Source organism: Perna viridis, chromosome 10 (genome assembly GCF_037379345.1).
Source record: "Perna viridis isolate PV_CMFRI_1.1 ecotype Kerala chromosome 10, ASM3737934v1, whole genome shotgun sequence".
In the NCBI taxonomy this organism is placed as follows: domain Eukaryota; kingdom Metazoa; phylum Mollusca; class Bivalvia; order Mytilida; family Mytilidae; genus Perna; species Perna viridis.
Window position 1 is genome coordinate 498,260 of NC_142454.1, and position 14,765 is coordinate 513,024.

General features: G+C 32.8%; 1 protein-coding gene across 1 annotated transcript in view; it reads right to left on the minus strand.

Moving 5' to 3' along the window:
* LOC148604044 (la-related protein 1-like) overlaps window positions 1–14,765 on the minus strand; it is a 51,083-nt gene that overhangs the window by 27,506 nt on the left and 8,812 nt on the right. Inside the window, exons 2-5 of the mRNA XM_088550507.1 lie at window positions 9,109–9,161; window positions 8,130–8,183; window positions 3,854–4,031; window positions 3,050–3,178 (exon numbers count right to left, since the gene is read on the minus strand). Of these exons, the coding sequence (XP_088406633.1) occupies window positions 3,050–3,178; window positions 3,854–4,031; window positions 8,130–8,183; window positions 9,109–9,161 (414 nt within the window). The remainder of the gene's footprint in view (window positions 1–3,049; window positions 3,179–3,853; window positions 4,032–8,129; window positions 8,184–9,108; window positions 9,162–14,765) is intronic.

The following is a 14,765-nucleotide window of genomic DNA, read 5'->3' on the forward strand; positions in this document are numbered from 1 at the left end:
GGGTAACAATGACATTTTCTCCTTCATTTACTATTTCACCATACATCAATCTTATGAATTTAACTTGATGAATGATGAACATAATTGTATGTTTACTATATATACAAAAAAACACAAAAAGTGTCCCCTTGTTAAAAGAATTTAACATAAATTACATAATTTCCATATTTCAAATTTAAACAGAAAAGTGCTTCATCAGCAAATAAAAGAATCAGGAAATGTTATGTAAAATAAAACAACATTCAGGAAATTTATACATGTATCGGTAACAAATATCTCATACATGCACATTTTAATCTTTTTCATTGGCAAAAAAGTTCTGGATGTATCCTCCAATTATTGTAAAATATTTTACTTGAACACATATTTACAGGAAAACTTCAATGACAATTTAAACAAAGGTAATGGCATCCCTTTGTCATGAAAAAATAAATATTCTGTGATGTTATATTTGAATTTAAAAATTAGAATAACTCTTTGAAAATTATGTATTTTTTTAATAAAGTTTTATTAGCAAGGGATAAAAAAGGAGTTTACTAAAGCTTTAATAAATCATTTCAGGAACTGCAGGGTCTGGCATTAATTATTGATGCCATCCTTGTATGGAGCCTTATTGCTGACAGTTGATTTTTAAATTTTAAATGAAATGACTTCTTACTGAATTTCATTTTGTTATGATCTCTTTCAGTTTCTGTATGAGCTAATTTTGTCTAATGCACAAATATTGGCAGTATACAACAATGATGTCATCTTCAAATAAAACCTATTAACTGCAAATGCAAATCAAAAGAAAAAGCCTATATGGAGAGGGGACAGCCGAAAGCCTGCATATCCATTAACACCTTTTTCAGATGGGAGAAGTCAAGCATAAAGTCCTGATAACTTGAAAAAATAAAATAAAAAAATCATTGGTCCTATATTGTGACCTATATGATGTACTTATGAGCTGCACCTTATTGCATTCATGTCAATGACACAATACACATGTGGATATAAAACATGCATTCACATTAACCAGTTGATAGGTGTATACAGGTGTAACTCTTACCTGTCTGTGTCAAATACACCAAATTTTGTAAGTTTTGGTGATACAAGCACAGAGACATCATTTTGCCATCATATTAATCCATATGGACAGAAAAGTTTGCCTGACTAGGTCAACATCAACTCAAGTGAAAACAAGCATAAAAATCCTGACCTCAATGTGGTTCACAGAACCATCAATCAGCCAAAAAGACATGGGGGACATCTCAAAACACACGATTACAGAATAAATCATGTGGGCTGATTCAAACCATGTGTAAGTATGCCCTGGGGCTGTAACTTAAGACATGTGCATGGATGTCTTCAGGGAATATCTTCAAATGAATGAGATGTGTAAAAATGGTGTAGGAACATCAGAATTCTTGGAAAACACATGTTTAAAGTAGATTTAATATTTCCCCCAGGTATTCCAGATACATTACAACTTTGACATCTGCACTTGAACACTCTTAAAATCCAGCAAAACAATGCTATATACTTGGCATATATTCTTATTTATCCAGAATTAAAATTGGTCTTCACAAACAGGGAAGGGTGATAAGTGCACTAAAATACAAATTTAAAAACACTGCAAGTTTGTAAAACATTAATGTTTCTTGGCCCTCTACAGTTATAATCAAATATCCTATATTAAATTTTAAAATATCAGGAAAAATTTAATTTCCATTTTGGAACAAATTTCTTCATGCATAAATGTGAAAAATAAAAACAGCAATTATTTCCGACTTCGCACTACTTATTAAAATTTCTATTCTACAGCTGGAAGGACCATTGGACAGATAAGTTAGTCAGTTTTATACAGAAAAAATCCTTATTGTAAGACAGATCATATATATATTTACTCCTTGCTAAATAATACACCTTGACTTATTTACTCCTTGGTAAACCATGTATCTTGACTTGAAGTCTAATGCTTGACATCTGTTACATCATTTATATAAATAGATTCTAAATCCCCATCAATTTATGGATTTCTATATAATGTTTTTTTATGCTAGCACTTGTCACGGACTGACTTATGAATGTTGGTAACATTTAACAAAAGATGAAACATATTGTTCACAGAACCTGGGGGAAATTCTTTAAGTGTTCTTCTCCTACAAATGAATTTTCATTTAATGGAATTTACTCCCTTCTTCAAGAACTGGCCTGAAATGCTGACTTAGCATTTATTTATCTTCCTGTTTATTCTAAAGCCTAAACCATAAAAAAGTGCAAGATCTCCAACACCCATGGTTAAGATTTTAGTCTTGTCGAAATAACTAGTGTTCAATCCCATTCTTTTCACTAATATTCACAAAAACAAACTTCCACCGGCTGCCATTTCATCATACTGGAGTTTAGTTTATAACAATTTTATTTGCTCAACTAGAACAAATGGGATAGGACACAAGTTAGTCAAACTTATGATACTGGAGTCTATCAGTACACCATTCTGAACAAGATTTTTGGTACAATGTATCAAAATTATTTTTTTGGAAATGCACAAAAATGTCTTACCTTTTTTGTGAAAAGAAAATCTAATTTAGTTAAACAAATGAGAAATGAGAATTTTCTACCTAGTTTTAATCTCTATAGTGCAGAGGTCATCAAACAAAACAGAAATCGGTAAAATTGGAAATAAATAAAAGTAAAAAAAGGATCATAACAGTAAAATCCAGATATCAATTAGCAGAATTCAAAATGTGGGAAAAATTCATCCCTGATAGTGATTATATTTTTTTATCCACTGTTCAAAGCCCAACCAAAACAATGATCATTCTCATACTGTATATGAAAACATCAGAGATCATTTGAATGCTTAACTTAAGTTTTGCTTAGCATGGTAAAGGCTAATAAGGAACCAATACAATCCAAACAATAAAAAAAAACAACTAATTTTTGACAAATTTTACATAGGTGGCAAGTTTCCTAAAAATGCAGTAAATTTGACAACATCACACGTAAGTCATGTGCTTATCATGAAATACACATTCCAAGACAATCCCTCGTCGACAAAACCTACCTGTTCCATCAGCTCTACTATCAGGACGCCTATCGAACTTCCCTCGACCATTAGGTTGTCTACCTTGGCTACGACTTCTACGACCTTTTGGGGGTTCAATATCTAAAGGTACCCATTTTTGTTTAGAATCTAAAATAACAAGAGGAGTTTTCACATTTACACACGTACCTTTATCTAGACATGATCTTGCTCAGCTAATAAAAAATGGAAATCTACACACAGAAGTGTTGAATACAGTATTATAACAAGACAATATAAAATGGTAAAATCCTGAATAAAAAAGCCAAATTCTGTTTTAAAATAGAAAATTATGTTTGTTTATCATAGTAATACATATCTTAAATGACATCATACTAAATCTATTTCACTATTTTATATGGAACACAAATATATGCAACCACTAACAACATCAATATTTTACTTTACAGGGTTAAATATATCTATACATACATTGTAACTTAGTTTTAGAAGGAACTATTGGTTCAATAATTAGTTTGTTGTGGATCAGATATCTTAGTGTAATCAGTGATATCAGGTGAAACACGGAGTGAATATACATCATGTCCACAAAAATCAAAACACTTCTACACATAAATCCCAATCAATCAAAATTTAATAACATGCATTGTATTACATGTACTTAGACACAAGACATATAAAAATTATTGCTGCACTCTTCAAGAAGAGCAAAATTTGTACACTTAACCCCAAAATTTCAAATCCTGTATTCATAACATAGGTAAATACATAAAAATACAAAACTGATCCCTACATCCCACCTTACCAATAAAGGTGTTAACCTACTTGTTTTCCCTTTACGTCTAGGAGTGCCTGGAGCATCACCATTATTACTGGAGGTTTCCTTGTTCTCCTTGGAGGAGTCTTCTCCCCCTGAATCACTGCCTTGTGATTGGCTGCCTGAGGATCCAGCAGATGTTTGGTTTGTTACAGCAGTTTTCATTGGCTTTTTTGTGGACTGAGTCTAAAAAAGAGAAAACATTTGTTATAATACTTTTTACTAGATTCTTTGTATACAGACTCTAAGACAGGTTTGTTGCATCAGTTTTCAAACGGTTTTGATTACTCAATCTAAAGGAAAAATAGTTTCAAAGGCTATAGAAATGAAAGTGCTAAGATAACAAAAACACTTTAAATTCCAGTGATGTACAGTCAATGACTATTTATGCAACTTATCCTTATGCTGCCCTAATAAAATCAATGTTAATGAGTTGCCTGCTTTCGGCAATTCCCCCTTTAAAATGGCTTTATTCAAAACTCCATCCTTCAGTATGAAGAAGATAACAGTGCACTGGCTTGACAAAAATTAGCAAAACACAGGGACAGATCTAATAGCTTAGCCTTGCATTTTCCAATGATTCAAAGCTTCATCTTTCTACACGTGTTTTTTTAACTATGTGAAATTTTGCTGATCTTCTCAGTAATGAATATGCAACTTGATGTGGATCAGATCTGAAGTATAATCATAGTTATTTCAGGTGAAACACAGACTGTATATACATTATGTCCACATCATAAACCAGTTTTCTCCCCAGGATTTTTAGATAGCACTGTATTCAGCGCACGACACGACGTTAATATGTCTCGTGTCGAAACGTGCCACTTTGAACTTAATGTATTGTATAAAAATTGATCAGTGTATTAAAAATGTACATTTGAACATTGCTGTTTCTGTTTACATGAATTATTTGTAGGTAAATATTTTACCTTTTTTCTTCTATTGCAATAATTAAAACTTTAATACCATTTTCATTTTTCATTTTCAAAATAACAGAAAAATTAAAGATATTCTATCAAATTATGACAGGTAATTCTTCATAAACATTTCCTCTAATTCATACACACCCAGTGTTCTTCAAAGTTTTGCTGACTGCAGACCCATTGGAAATTACAATTTTTAATTTATTTTGGGGCCTAAAATATTCATTTAATTAAGAGCAATCTCTATTTTAAAAACTCTTTTTCTAGTCTTAGCAACTTTCAATAAATTTATAGATTTAGAATACTATTTAATCAGGTACATGTAATAGACTACTCTGGTCTTAATATTCATGATTTCAAAAATTTTCAGAAAGTCAGTAGTGTGGAGTTGACCTAGTTATCAAGAAAAAAACATAAATCTTATTCTAAATATTTCAAGCTGGCACACCAGTTGTTTTGTTTTGTTTTTTTTAAATTACTATGTTAATATGTAGTTTATTCATGACAAAAACCCCCTATCATGACTTACAAAAAAATAGTTTCCCCCACACCTGTTGTACTATTTTTAGACTTAGGGGATTTTATGATCTTAACTAATTTTCCCGCCTAAAAAAACATGCTCTTGATACACAACAACATGGCAATGTAAACAAGACGGCCATTTCCTTTTTCTTTTCAAAGTGTTTTGGAAGTATCTGATGGGATAAATACAGTTTGGGAATTTAATATGTTCTTTTATAAGGTAATTCAGCTTCTTAATGTTTAAAACATCATGTGATTGTGCAATTATTCAACTTTGCATTTATAAATAGCCACATGCTTTTGGCCAGGGTTAAATTAATTTTTACCACAGTCAGTTTTGTTTGGTTCAGTATAAGATATTAGTATCTGATTGACATCTTCCTTAAAATTAATTTGAGGTCAGGTGGGGCAACTGCTAAAGAATCTTGTCGGCAATGTCATAACTTTCATTGGCTTCAGACACCTGTGTGTGGTCATGAGGTGATCAACTGACCATAGCATGTATACTGCTATCGGTTTCAAGAGCTAATTACCTTGTAGGATGCCGATAATGACCTCGGGGCGCACACGTTTCCTGTCATACTTGATTTTATAATCCTCAAATTAAACTTTATAGCACATCGCTGGTAGCAAGATAGCGCAGTACTGATCTTGATAACGCAGCACTCAATCTTGATAACACTGTAAACCACAGCTTTAAAGAAGGTCTAACACAAGCTGTTAAGCAACAATTACATGTATTAGAAGCAAGGTTCGACATTAATGGTTGCCCGATTGCCCGGGGCAAGTAAATCGCCGGTCTGGGCAAGTAAAAACGACATCAAAGTTGCCCGACTGGGCAAGTGAAAAAAATATGTGCCCAAATTACATTATTTCTGATCATCGCAGCTCTAAAACATCGAAAATTACTTCTGTATAGTTCGCCGTTCTTCCCGACCTTGCTGACCTAGATTATCATTGGATAGTTTTCTGATTTTCCCTTTGCCAAAAATAGATCGTATGATATTAATGTCGACCAATCGGATGCGTCCAATTGTACATCTATTTTCGTTATCCAATTGAACATCGCGATTTATTTATGGAATTTTTTACTTTGGAAAACTGTAAGAAATCTGTATCGAAAACTTCGAAAATATGAAAAAGAGAAATAAAATTCTATTGAAGATAGTTATTGTTGTCCATTTGTTAAACTAAAGATGTGAAATAAAAACTCCTCACATTTGTACATGTAGTAATTAACATGGTTTCTGAATTCATACACTAGTTTACTGAACATTTTTTTTGCAAACTTAATTTGTTGGACAAGGTATTTTGTGTCTTTTAAAAAGGACTTTCACAAACTGAGTTGTCTTGAAATATGTTATATCCAGGTTCATTTTAATTTAGTAAAATGTGTTTACAGTTATTTTTATTCAATTTTATTTAATTCAATGGTAATCAGTATTACATAGGTTCATGAATATGTCATGTTGTATTTGGTGCAATTCTGACAGGACAACATGAGCTGACCTTTGCCATCACTTTGTGTATCCTTTGTCTGACTGGTACATTTTCTATTTGCCTTACAGAATTCTCTGAAAATAGTATACTCAACAATGTTGATTGATCATGGTGTCTAACTCTATGTATCACTGTAATCGAATCTTAGAATGGTCAATTTATGTTAAACCACTGTCATCTGCATTATAGTTGAACAGTTTCTTGCCATCCACGTCTTATTAAACAAGGGTTTCTGGTTTAAACACTATATAGTGACACAAAGTTCCAGGCAAGTATTTCAATATTTCGGGCAAGTGAATCACATATGTCACTTGCCCGACTGGACAAGTGAATATAAAAGTTAACGTCGAACCCTGAGAACTTTAAACAGTCTCATTCAACTTATTCTAAAAATGTATAACTGCACTGTCCATGGTCTCTTTTGAACTTAAAGGGGAAGACTATGTTATTGTGTAAGTCATAAATATCAAAACTAATCTGTTAAATATTCATGAAAATTAAATTTAAACAAAATAATATCCTTTTCTCCATTCATTAATCGAGATTTATAATTAGGAAATTTGAATTTCCTGCGTCTATGGGCACCACCATGATCAGTTGAACTGTGACGTCACGAAGTCGGTTTGTAAAGTGAAAGTAAATAGGTAATTGATTACAGTGTCCGAAAAAATCGCAAATTTGGGACTTTTCCCCTATAATTTCAACCCAAAATAAATAGAAGAAGAGATTGAGGCACAACATGTAAACAAACGTCAGACATCATTGACGAACAACGGGATTTGCAGACAGATGACTAGTATTTGTAAGGAAAATCTTATGGCTACTTCCGAAGAATGTTCGTGTTGCTGGTAAAAAAAACACTAGAATATTTCTCTTTTATCATTCGTACAATCGCAAGCTTGACAAGTCATCGTGTTTTGGTGAGTAGATAAACATAATCATAGAAATATTTATGGAATATTCTTTGTTTACATATTATTTGCAGTACTTGTATCAATACCAAACTGACTTAGTGACGTCACAAGCCAATCGGAAGCTATCGGTAAAAATCTATAAAATCTGGCTATGATCTTCCTTCAGATAGGAGAGTTCTGCAAGATGGTTATCCACTTATATTTCAAGGATTTCGAACTTTGCATAGCCTTGAGCATTTTATCAAAAGCCCACGGGACAGCACGAGGGTAACACAAAAAGAGGATAAGAGAATGGCTAATTCAACATAAACATCAAGAAACATTCCATATCATAAGCATTCTCCACTCAAGTACAGTAGAGACTATTGCATTTTACCAAAATATGTTAAATGTAACCAAATACAGCTGATTGCTGCAGTATTTACCTCCGTCACTTCATGTAAAGCAGGCCAATTTTCATCACTTAAACCACTACCAGCCTGTAAAATACATAAAAAACACTCAGTTGATATCATTCCATTGAACTGGTTCATAATCCTCCTCTGAACCACAATTACCAGATGGGACTATGCAGTATATTTGCTTCACTAAATCATTTCTTGCCATGAATTGTGGATAAATAAGTAGTTTAAATTACATGACCATAATACACAGGCATTACTCATAAGCTTATCTTGAATATGTACATGCAAATTATCAATAACTCCCAAGACAAAAAGTGGCTACTAAAATACTTTGAGGTTTGTACAGCCCCCTGCATTCTGTTAAGGACATTTTTTCATGTAATTTTTATCACATGATCACATTATTTTTACATTATAAGCAGTCACATGATCACATATTTTCCTTGCTACAGATGTTTTAAGTCACATACATACTTATTGATTAGGCATTTTTCAAAACAAATAATACAAAACTTATTAAGAAATATTTAAACTAGACTTAAACTGACATTTGTATGGATTCATAGAAACACATACTTTAAGAATTAGTGTAATGACTCCTAAATTATTCCTTAGAAAATGTATCAATTTTCTCAACTGAAGTCTGAATTTCACTGATTTGCTTCACTTCAGTAAATTTTATGTTTAATTCATAAATAATTAAATCTGAACTCCATGAAAAAACTTCTTGTCCAATGCATATCATTTTTTCGTTGTTTTGTGGCTTGGTAGTACTACAAAGTCCCATTGAAATGTGAAAGCTATATAGCTTACTAAGACTTCGTTAAACAATCCATGAATTCCAAAATTCCCTAAATCAATCCACAAATCATGAATATTTATACCCATGAACCAAATTCCCTCCACAGCAGTCCTATACGTTTGGTCATTAGTAACTTTAGATCCTCAAATTCAACAGACAGGTTAATTAACCTGTAATTACTACACAGGTTAGACTTACCTGAGGTGTCTTGTTGCCATCTGTGTTTGCCTTGATAATTTTTACTTCATCACCTGTAAAATATCAATACATGATTGAACAACATTTGTTACTTATGACAATCATTATACTGGATAATACTTCATTTCTCATACACACATACTTCTACAGGAAATGTATATAGAGTTGAGACAATCAATCTCCAAATACCATCCAGCCAATAAAACATTACCAAATACATACATTTAGAATTCAAATCAAGGTCACATGACAGAAAATTGTTATTCAGCAAAATATATATATCATTTAAGTACATGTAAAATTTGATGACAACGGCAAGTTAATTTGACATATTTTTTTTTTAACCAATGTCAAAGAGCAAGTATAAGATTTTATATGAGCAATCCAGTCACAACAAGTACAACATTCTGCTTCAAAGCAGAGCATAACTTACATGTCATTTTTATAAAGTTTTATCAGTGCCAATTGTTTGAAATGAAATGTGTACAAATGTACAAACAACTGTCTACCAAAGAATTTGAGTCCTTTTCTTAAAGCCTCACATGACTCACTATCTGTACAAAAACATGCTTATCCCTGTGATCAGGATGATAAGTTATAAGAACTGCTGAGGTTATCAAGAGTTGTCATCGGGTAGACCTGTCTTAGTCGTTGTGGAAAGATCTCAATATACAATTAGGAATAGCAATGGTATACCAAACTTCTAAATCTGAATCAGCCCTTTCAGGGACATTATGGGTGAATTAAGAATAAGTGAGACTCCCCAAGTTATTTCAGAAGTTGTCACACACATCAAGAAATACTGTATAACAGTTTTTACATTTCAACATTCTAATGTCTCGAAGTCATATAATTAGTCGGAAAACTGATTGGTTTATTGCAACCATGATTGAAGAGTTTTTTTACAAGATTAACCTGGCTTTTGGAATTGTTTATTGACACTCTTTATGGCTTGATTTGTGTATATAATTAATCCAAAATAGCTTTTGTATTGAAAACAAATTTTATTAATCACACGTAAGAATTCTCACTGACAGTGATATCAGATATTTTAATAAAATTTTTTAGAAATATTGATGAAATGTTATGATATCTGTACATTTAATTAAACAACAAACAGATGATCGTGTATTTCAATGACTACATTCATTTCACTGGTGAATCTGCAATTTTATTGTAGTAATGTAGAGTACATGGCTTGATGATACTCTTGACTGTGAGTCATACATAGCAGCATGTTATGAATTTATTTTTTCGATGTAGAAAAAATAAAAAGGAAATTTCCCTATAACACTCAACATGATATACAACACACAAAAAATATCTTCTAATATGAAACACAAGACATCATGAAGTACCCAGTAAAGTGAAGTACATATACATGTACAAGCACAACAAAAGATGTAAATGCAGAAACATTCATCAACCAAACTATTTCCGGGTTATACTCAACTTGGGATGACTGGAACCTCCGATAACTCAAACATTTCTGTCTGGTCCTTTTGACTTAACAAGGTTCGACTGTATTTGTTTATAAGTTTTTACAAGTCAATTGATGACTAAGCAATAAAAGACAACAGTCATACAGAACAAATCAATTTTCTTTTATACAATATAAGCAAACAATTCACCTAAATAACCAGAGTCAAATCAGTTGGAAATGTAGACCTTAGAGCCATTAAGTTCCTGGAAATTCCATGATTACCATTAATCAGTTAACATATATGTAACATATACATGAACCAATACATGTACTTGATCTTGAAAGTCACCTATAAATAGGTCCCAGTTCTATCTTAAGTCAGACTTATTCAACCACACACTGTGTACAAAAAATTACACATCTTAATAGTTCACAACAAAATGGCAACTGCAATTGATATCACTGCACCTAATCAATAATTCATTGAATTTTCTTTGCCTTGGATAACAATTTTATACTGCAACCTTTGAGTAGCCAAACTGGACTGACCTTACAATAACAAGTGATAATCTGTCTTATTTTCTTTTTGTTGTGATGTCTCAAAGATTACATTGTTTTTATTCATTCTGCCAAGATATCCCTGCTTCAAATTAAATCATAGTTTTTTCAGGCTGAAAACTTTTTTTCAGAATTTTCTAGGACAGTATAAAGACACTAACAGACCACTGACAAATATTTATAATAAAATACTGGCTCCAACTGGTGAAAAAAAGTTTGATACAGCAACACACTCTTCTGATTAACCTAAGCACTCATATACCTGACTGCTTTATGTCAACTAAGTTCATGTTCACGTGTCAGAATGTAAGTTTTACACTATGTCAGTAAAGTTCTGGTTCATTTGTGGAAACACTTATTGCTTTGTCAGCTTAGTTCTGGTTCATTCAGCAGAATGCAAGTTAAACTTAATGTCAGTTGAACTTATGTTCACTCATCAAAATGCAAGTTTTACTTGTGTCAGGTAAGCTCTGATTCACTTTTGGGAATGCCAGTTTATTTTTTTGTCAGTCAAGTTCAAGTTCACTCATTGAAACTTAAGTTTACTTTGTCAGTTGAGTTCAGGTTCACTCATAAGAATGAAAGTTTTACTTTATGCCAATCAAGTTCAGGTTCACTCATAAGAATGTAAGTTTTACATGAACTGTACATCAGTTGAGTTCAGGTTCACTCATAGGAATGAAAGTTTTACTTTACATCAGTTAAGTTCAAGTTCATTCATGTTGGGGAACTGCATTACTGTGGCTAGATTACTGGATTAAACTCATTTGGAATATGGGGCTGGCTAAAGCAGGACATGCTTAACCTTCCAGAGCACATGATGTCACTGCACGATTTTTGTGGGAGTTAAAATTGCGGGGATTATCCTAGGTTAGGCCCTTTCAATTTTATGGGAAAATGCATTGAGGTAGAATTAAACTAGTCATTTATTTGGCTGGGCCCCTTGGTGAGGCACCAAAATAAACTGTTTATTTGTCTCTTATGACAGTATTAAGATATTTCTGGCCCACTGAAATTCCGCAAGGACAAATCATCTTCAAATGTTCCATTGAAATCCTGAATATTTCCATAGGCTCTCCTATAAAATGGACCCATAAATTTCTAAAGTCAGGAAAATCTCTGTATTGTGATAAGAGTAATTAAGGGATCCAAGATTCTTACGGAAATCAAAAGAATGTAATCCAGGGACAAAGGTCAGACACTGAGAACAGACAAATGACTTATACAATTTAAGTTTGATAGACTTCTGAACGTAAAGACAAAATAATCATTAATTATCCCCAAACTTGTTAAATGGGGTTAAAAACATCAAATTCATTTAAAGTTTTAACTAGTCTTACCAACCAAATGTATTCAGAAATATCAGTTAACCTGTATCAAAAAGACTACTAGAGATATCCATACCGGTATGCAGTGCATTCCATATTTTACTCTTCTTTTGAAGGTCTCTTAAGACTGGCTTGATTGTAATATTCTTTCAAAGCATGCCAAATCAAAGTTACTCAATTTCAATAATTTAAAGCAGGCTTATGAAGTTATAAGGCAAATGAAGTTTGACTCGAACACTAGATGTACAAAGAGCACCTGTTGCCTTCCCAGTATTAAGAATCAATACACTAGGACTCTAATCATAAAGATGTGTAGTCCCACAAGAAACTGGTTCATAGTAACATATGGTTACCTGTCTCAGCAACAGACCAATCAGAATCCAGATATGTGTTTACTCCTGAGGAGAATGTACATCCAGAGCTAATATAACAATAGTCTACTACTTGCACCCTGTTCTGCCTGAATTTCACACCTGACCTCTAATAAATTTGATAGATAACACACACCACAATATATGAATAAACGACAGGTACTTTTACATGTAAACACATCATGGCAGAACTAAAAGGCAGGGTTTGGGCCTTTACTTTATCTTAGCATTTTGTGTACTTAAGGTCCTATGGGACCTGAACTGCTCACTATGAACTCATTTCTTAGCCTTATAAATATTTGATGTCTGGAATGAATGCTTTGCTGGGTGAAGTGTAAAACAACAGCAGAAATCCTGAACAGTTAGGGAAAGTATGGACACAAAATTCATTTAGCATTTTGATTTTAATTAGACAGTTGTCTAAACCAGAATCAAAATGTCCACTTTTTTAATTCCTAATTTCTACGTGGTTCCACACTATCAAAAATCAATCCAACCTTCTTTATGGGGTAGGGCACCCTGTGGCATAATTTCAAAGATCCATTCCCTTTTACTCAAGGTTTCATCAAGTAAACAGAAAAATGCTTCAACAGATTTTTATAGTTTGTTTTATTGTTTTGTTTTCCTACCACTGTTCCAGGTTAGGGGAGGGTTGCATACATACTTTGTGTGCCTGTCCCAAGCCAGGAACCTGTAGTACAGTGGTTGTTGTTTTTTTTTTTATGTTTTTTATGGTGATTGATATTCCTTTTATGTTTTTTTCTACAGATCAGGTCGGCTTACGTCTATTGTGAATAGTTTCATTTCATTTATTTTGGGGCCTTTTACAGCTTGCTTTACAGTATGGGTTAAGACCATGCGGTGACCTATAGAAGTTAAGTTGTTCTTTGCTTGGCTTTTGGTGGATGACTGTCTCACTGCCAATCATACCACATAATTTTTTAAGACTCTAATATTGTTAGCAACTTCTTGCACTTGTAATATCAGTACTTCATATTCACATATGATTTGCATAATTATATATTTATACTCCACGTAATGCTGCAGATTTGTGCCATGTTTACCCCCATAGTGTTCTAGCTTCATACGAGACATACATATGACATCTTAAATATCATACACCCGTGTTCTACATGTTTCTTGCTTGTATGAGAATGGGAAGTTTACATAAACAGTGATTGGGTTTACCACACACCATGCGCCATAGTCTCATTTCCTCTTAGAATGGTGCAGTGAGTGACTAATGTGTTGCATCATGTGCAAGCATCAAGTTTCCATCATTGATGGTGGAGTGTTGTCCACTACTTGTGACAGTAAAAAAGCATGAACATGTCTTTTAACAATGTTTTTATTAGCTGCAGGCGGATGTTTTGATCACCACTTTTTCAAGAGGATTTGAAGACCATGGAATGAAACGACACTTTGTCGATTTTTTAGATTACATATTCTTGCTTACGCATTTGAAAGATCAAAAAATGTTATTTAAAGAATAAAAATAATTTGATAATATCACAAAAGCATGGACTGGCAGTCCCATTTGAAATTGAAAATGCCACGAAAGACATTTTAAGGCCAGACCCAAAACAGACAAAATTATCTTCTTCAAAGCCTAAAAAATATTATTGATGGCAATTACCAGAATCAAATTGCAATTGTTGAAGAAATTAACTTGGCAGCTGGGCATGATTATGAACCCCCTATTGAAAATATTGATAATGGTGGAATCATATCTGGTCCTGAAGCACCTCAAAAAAATCAAAAATATGATTGCAGCCAAACAGACTCTTTCCTATTATTTGTGATGAACTACTTCAATAGCCAAGTTAGGGTCTAAATGATGGGGAATCTGTGGACTTATTATTATGGTAATAAACCACTAGACAATACATTAGTATAAAAACTCAAACAACAGAAAATGAAAGTGATTTGATATGACAATTAATTGACACGTTAATTGTTAACTCTTAATAGACATTT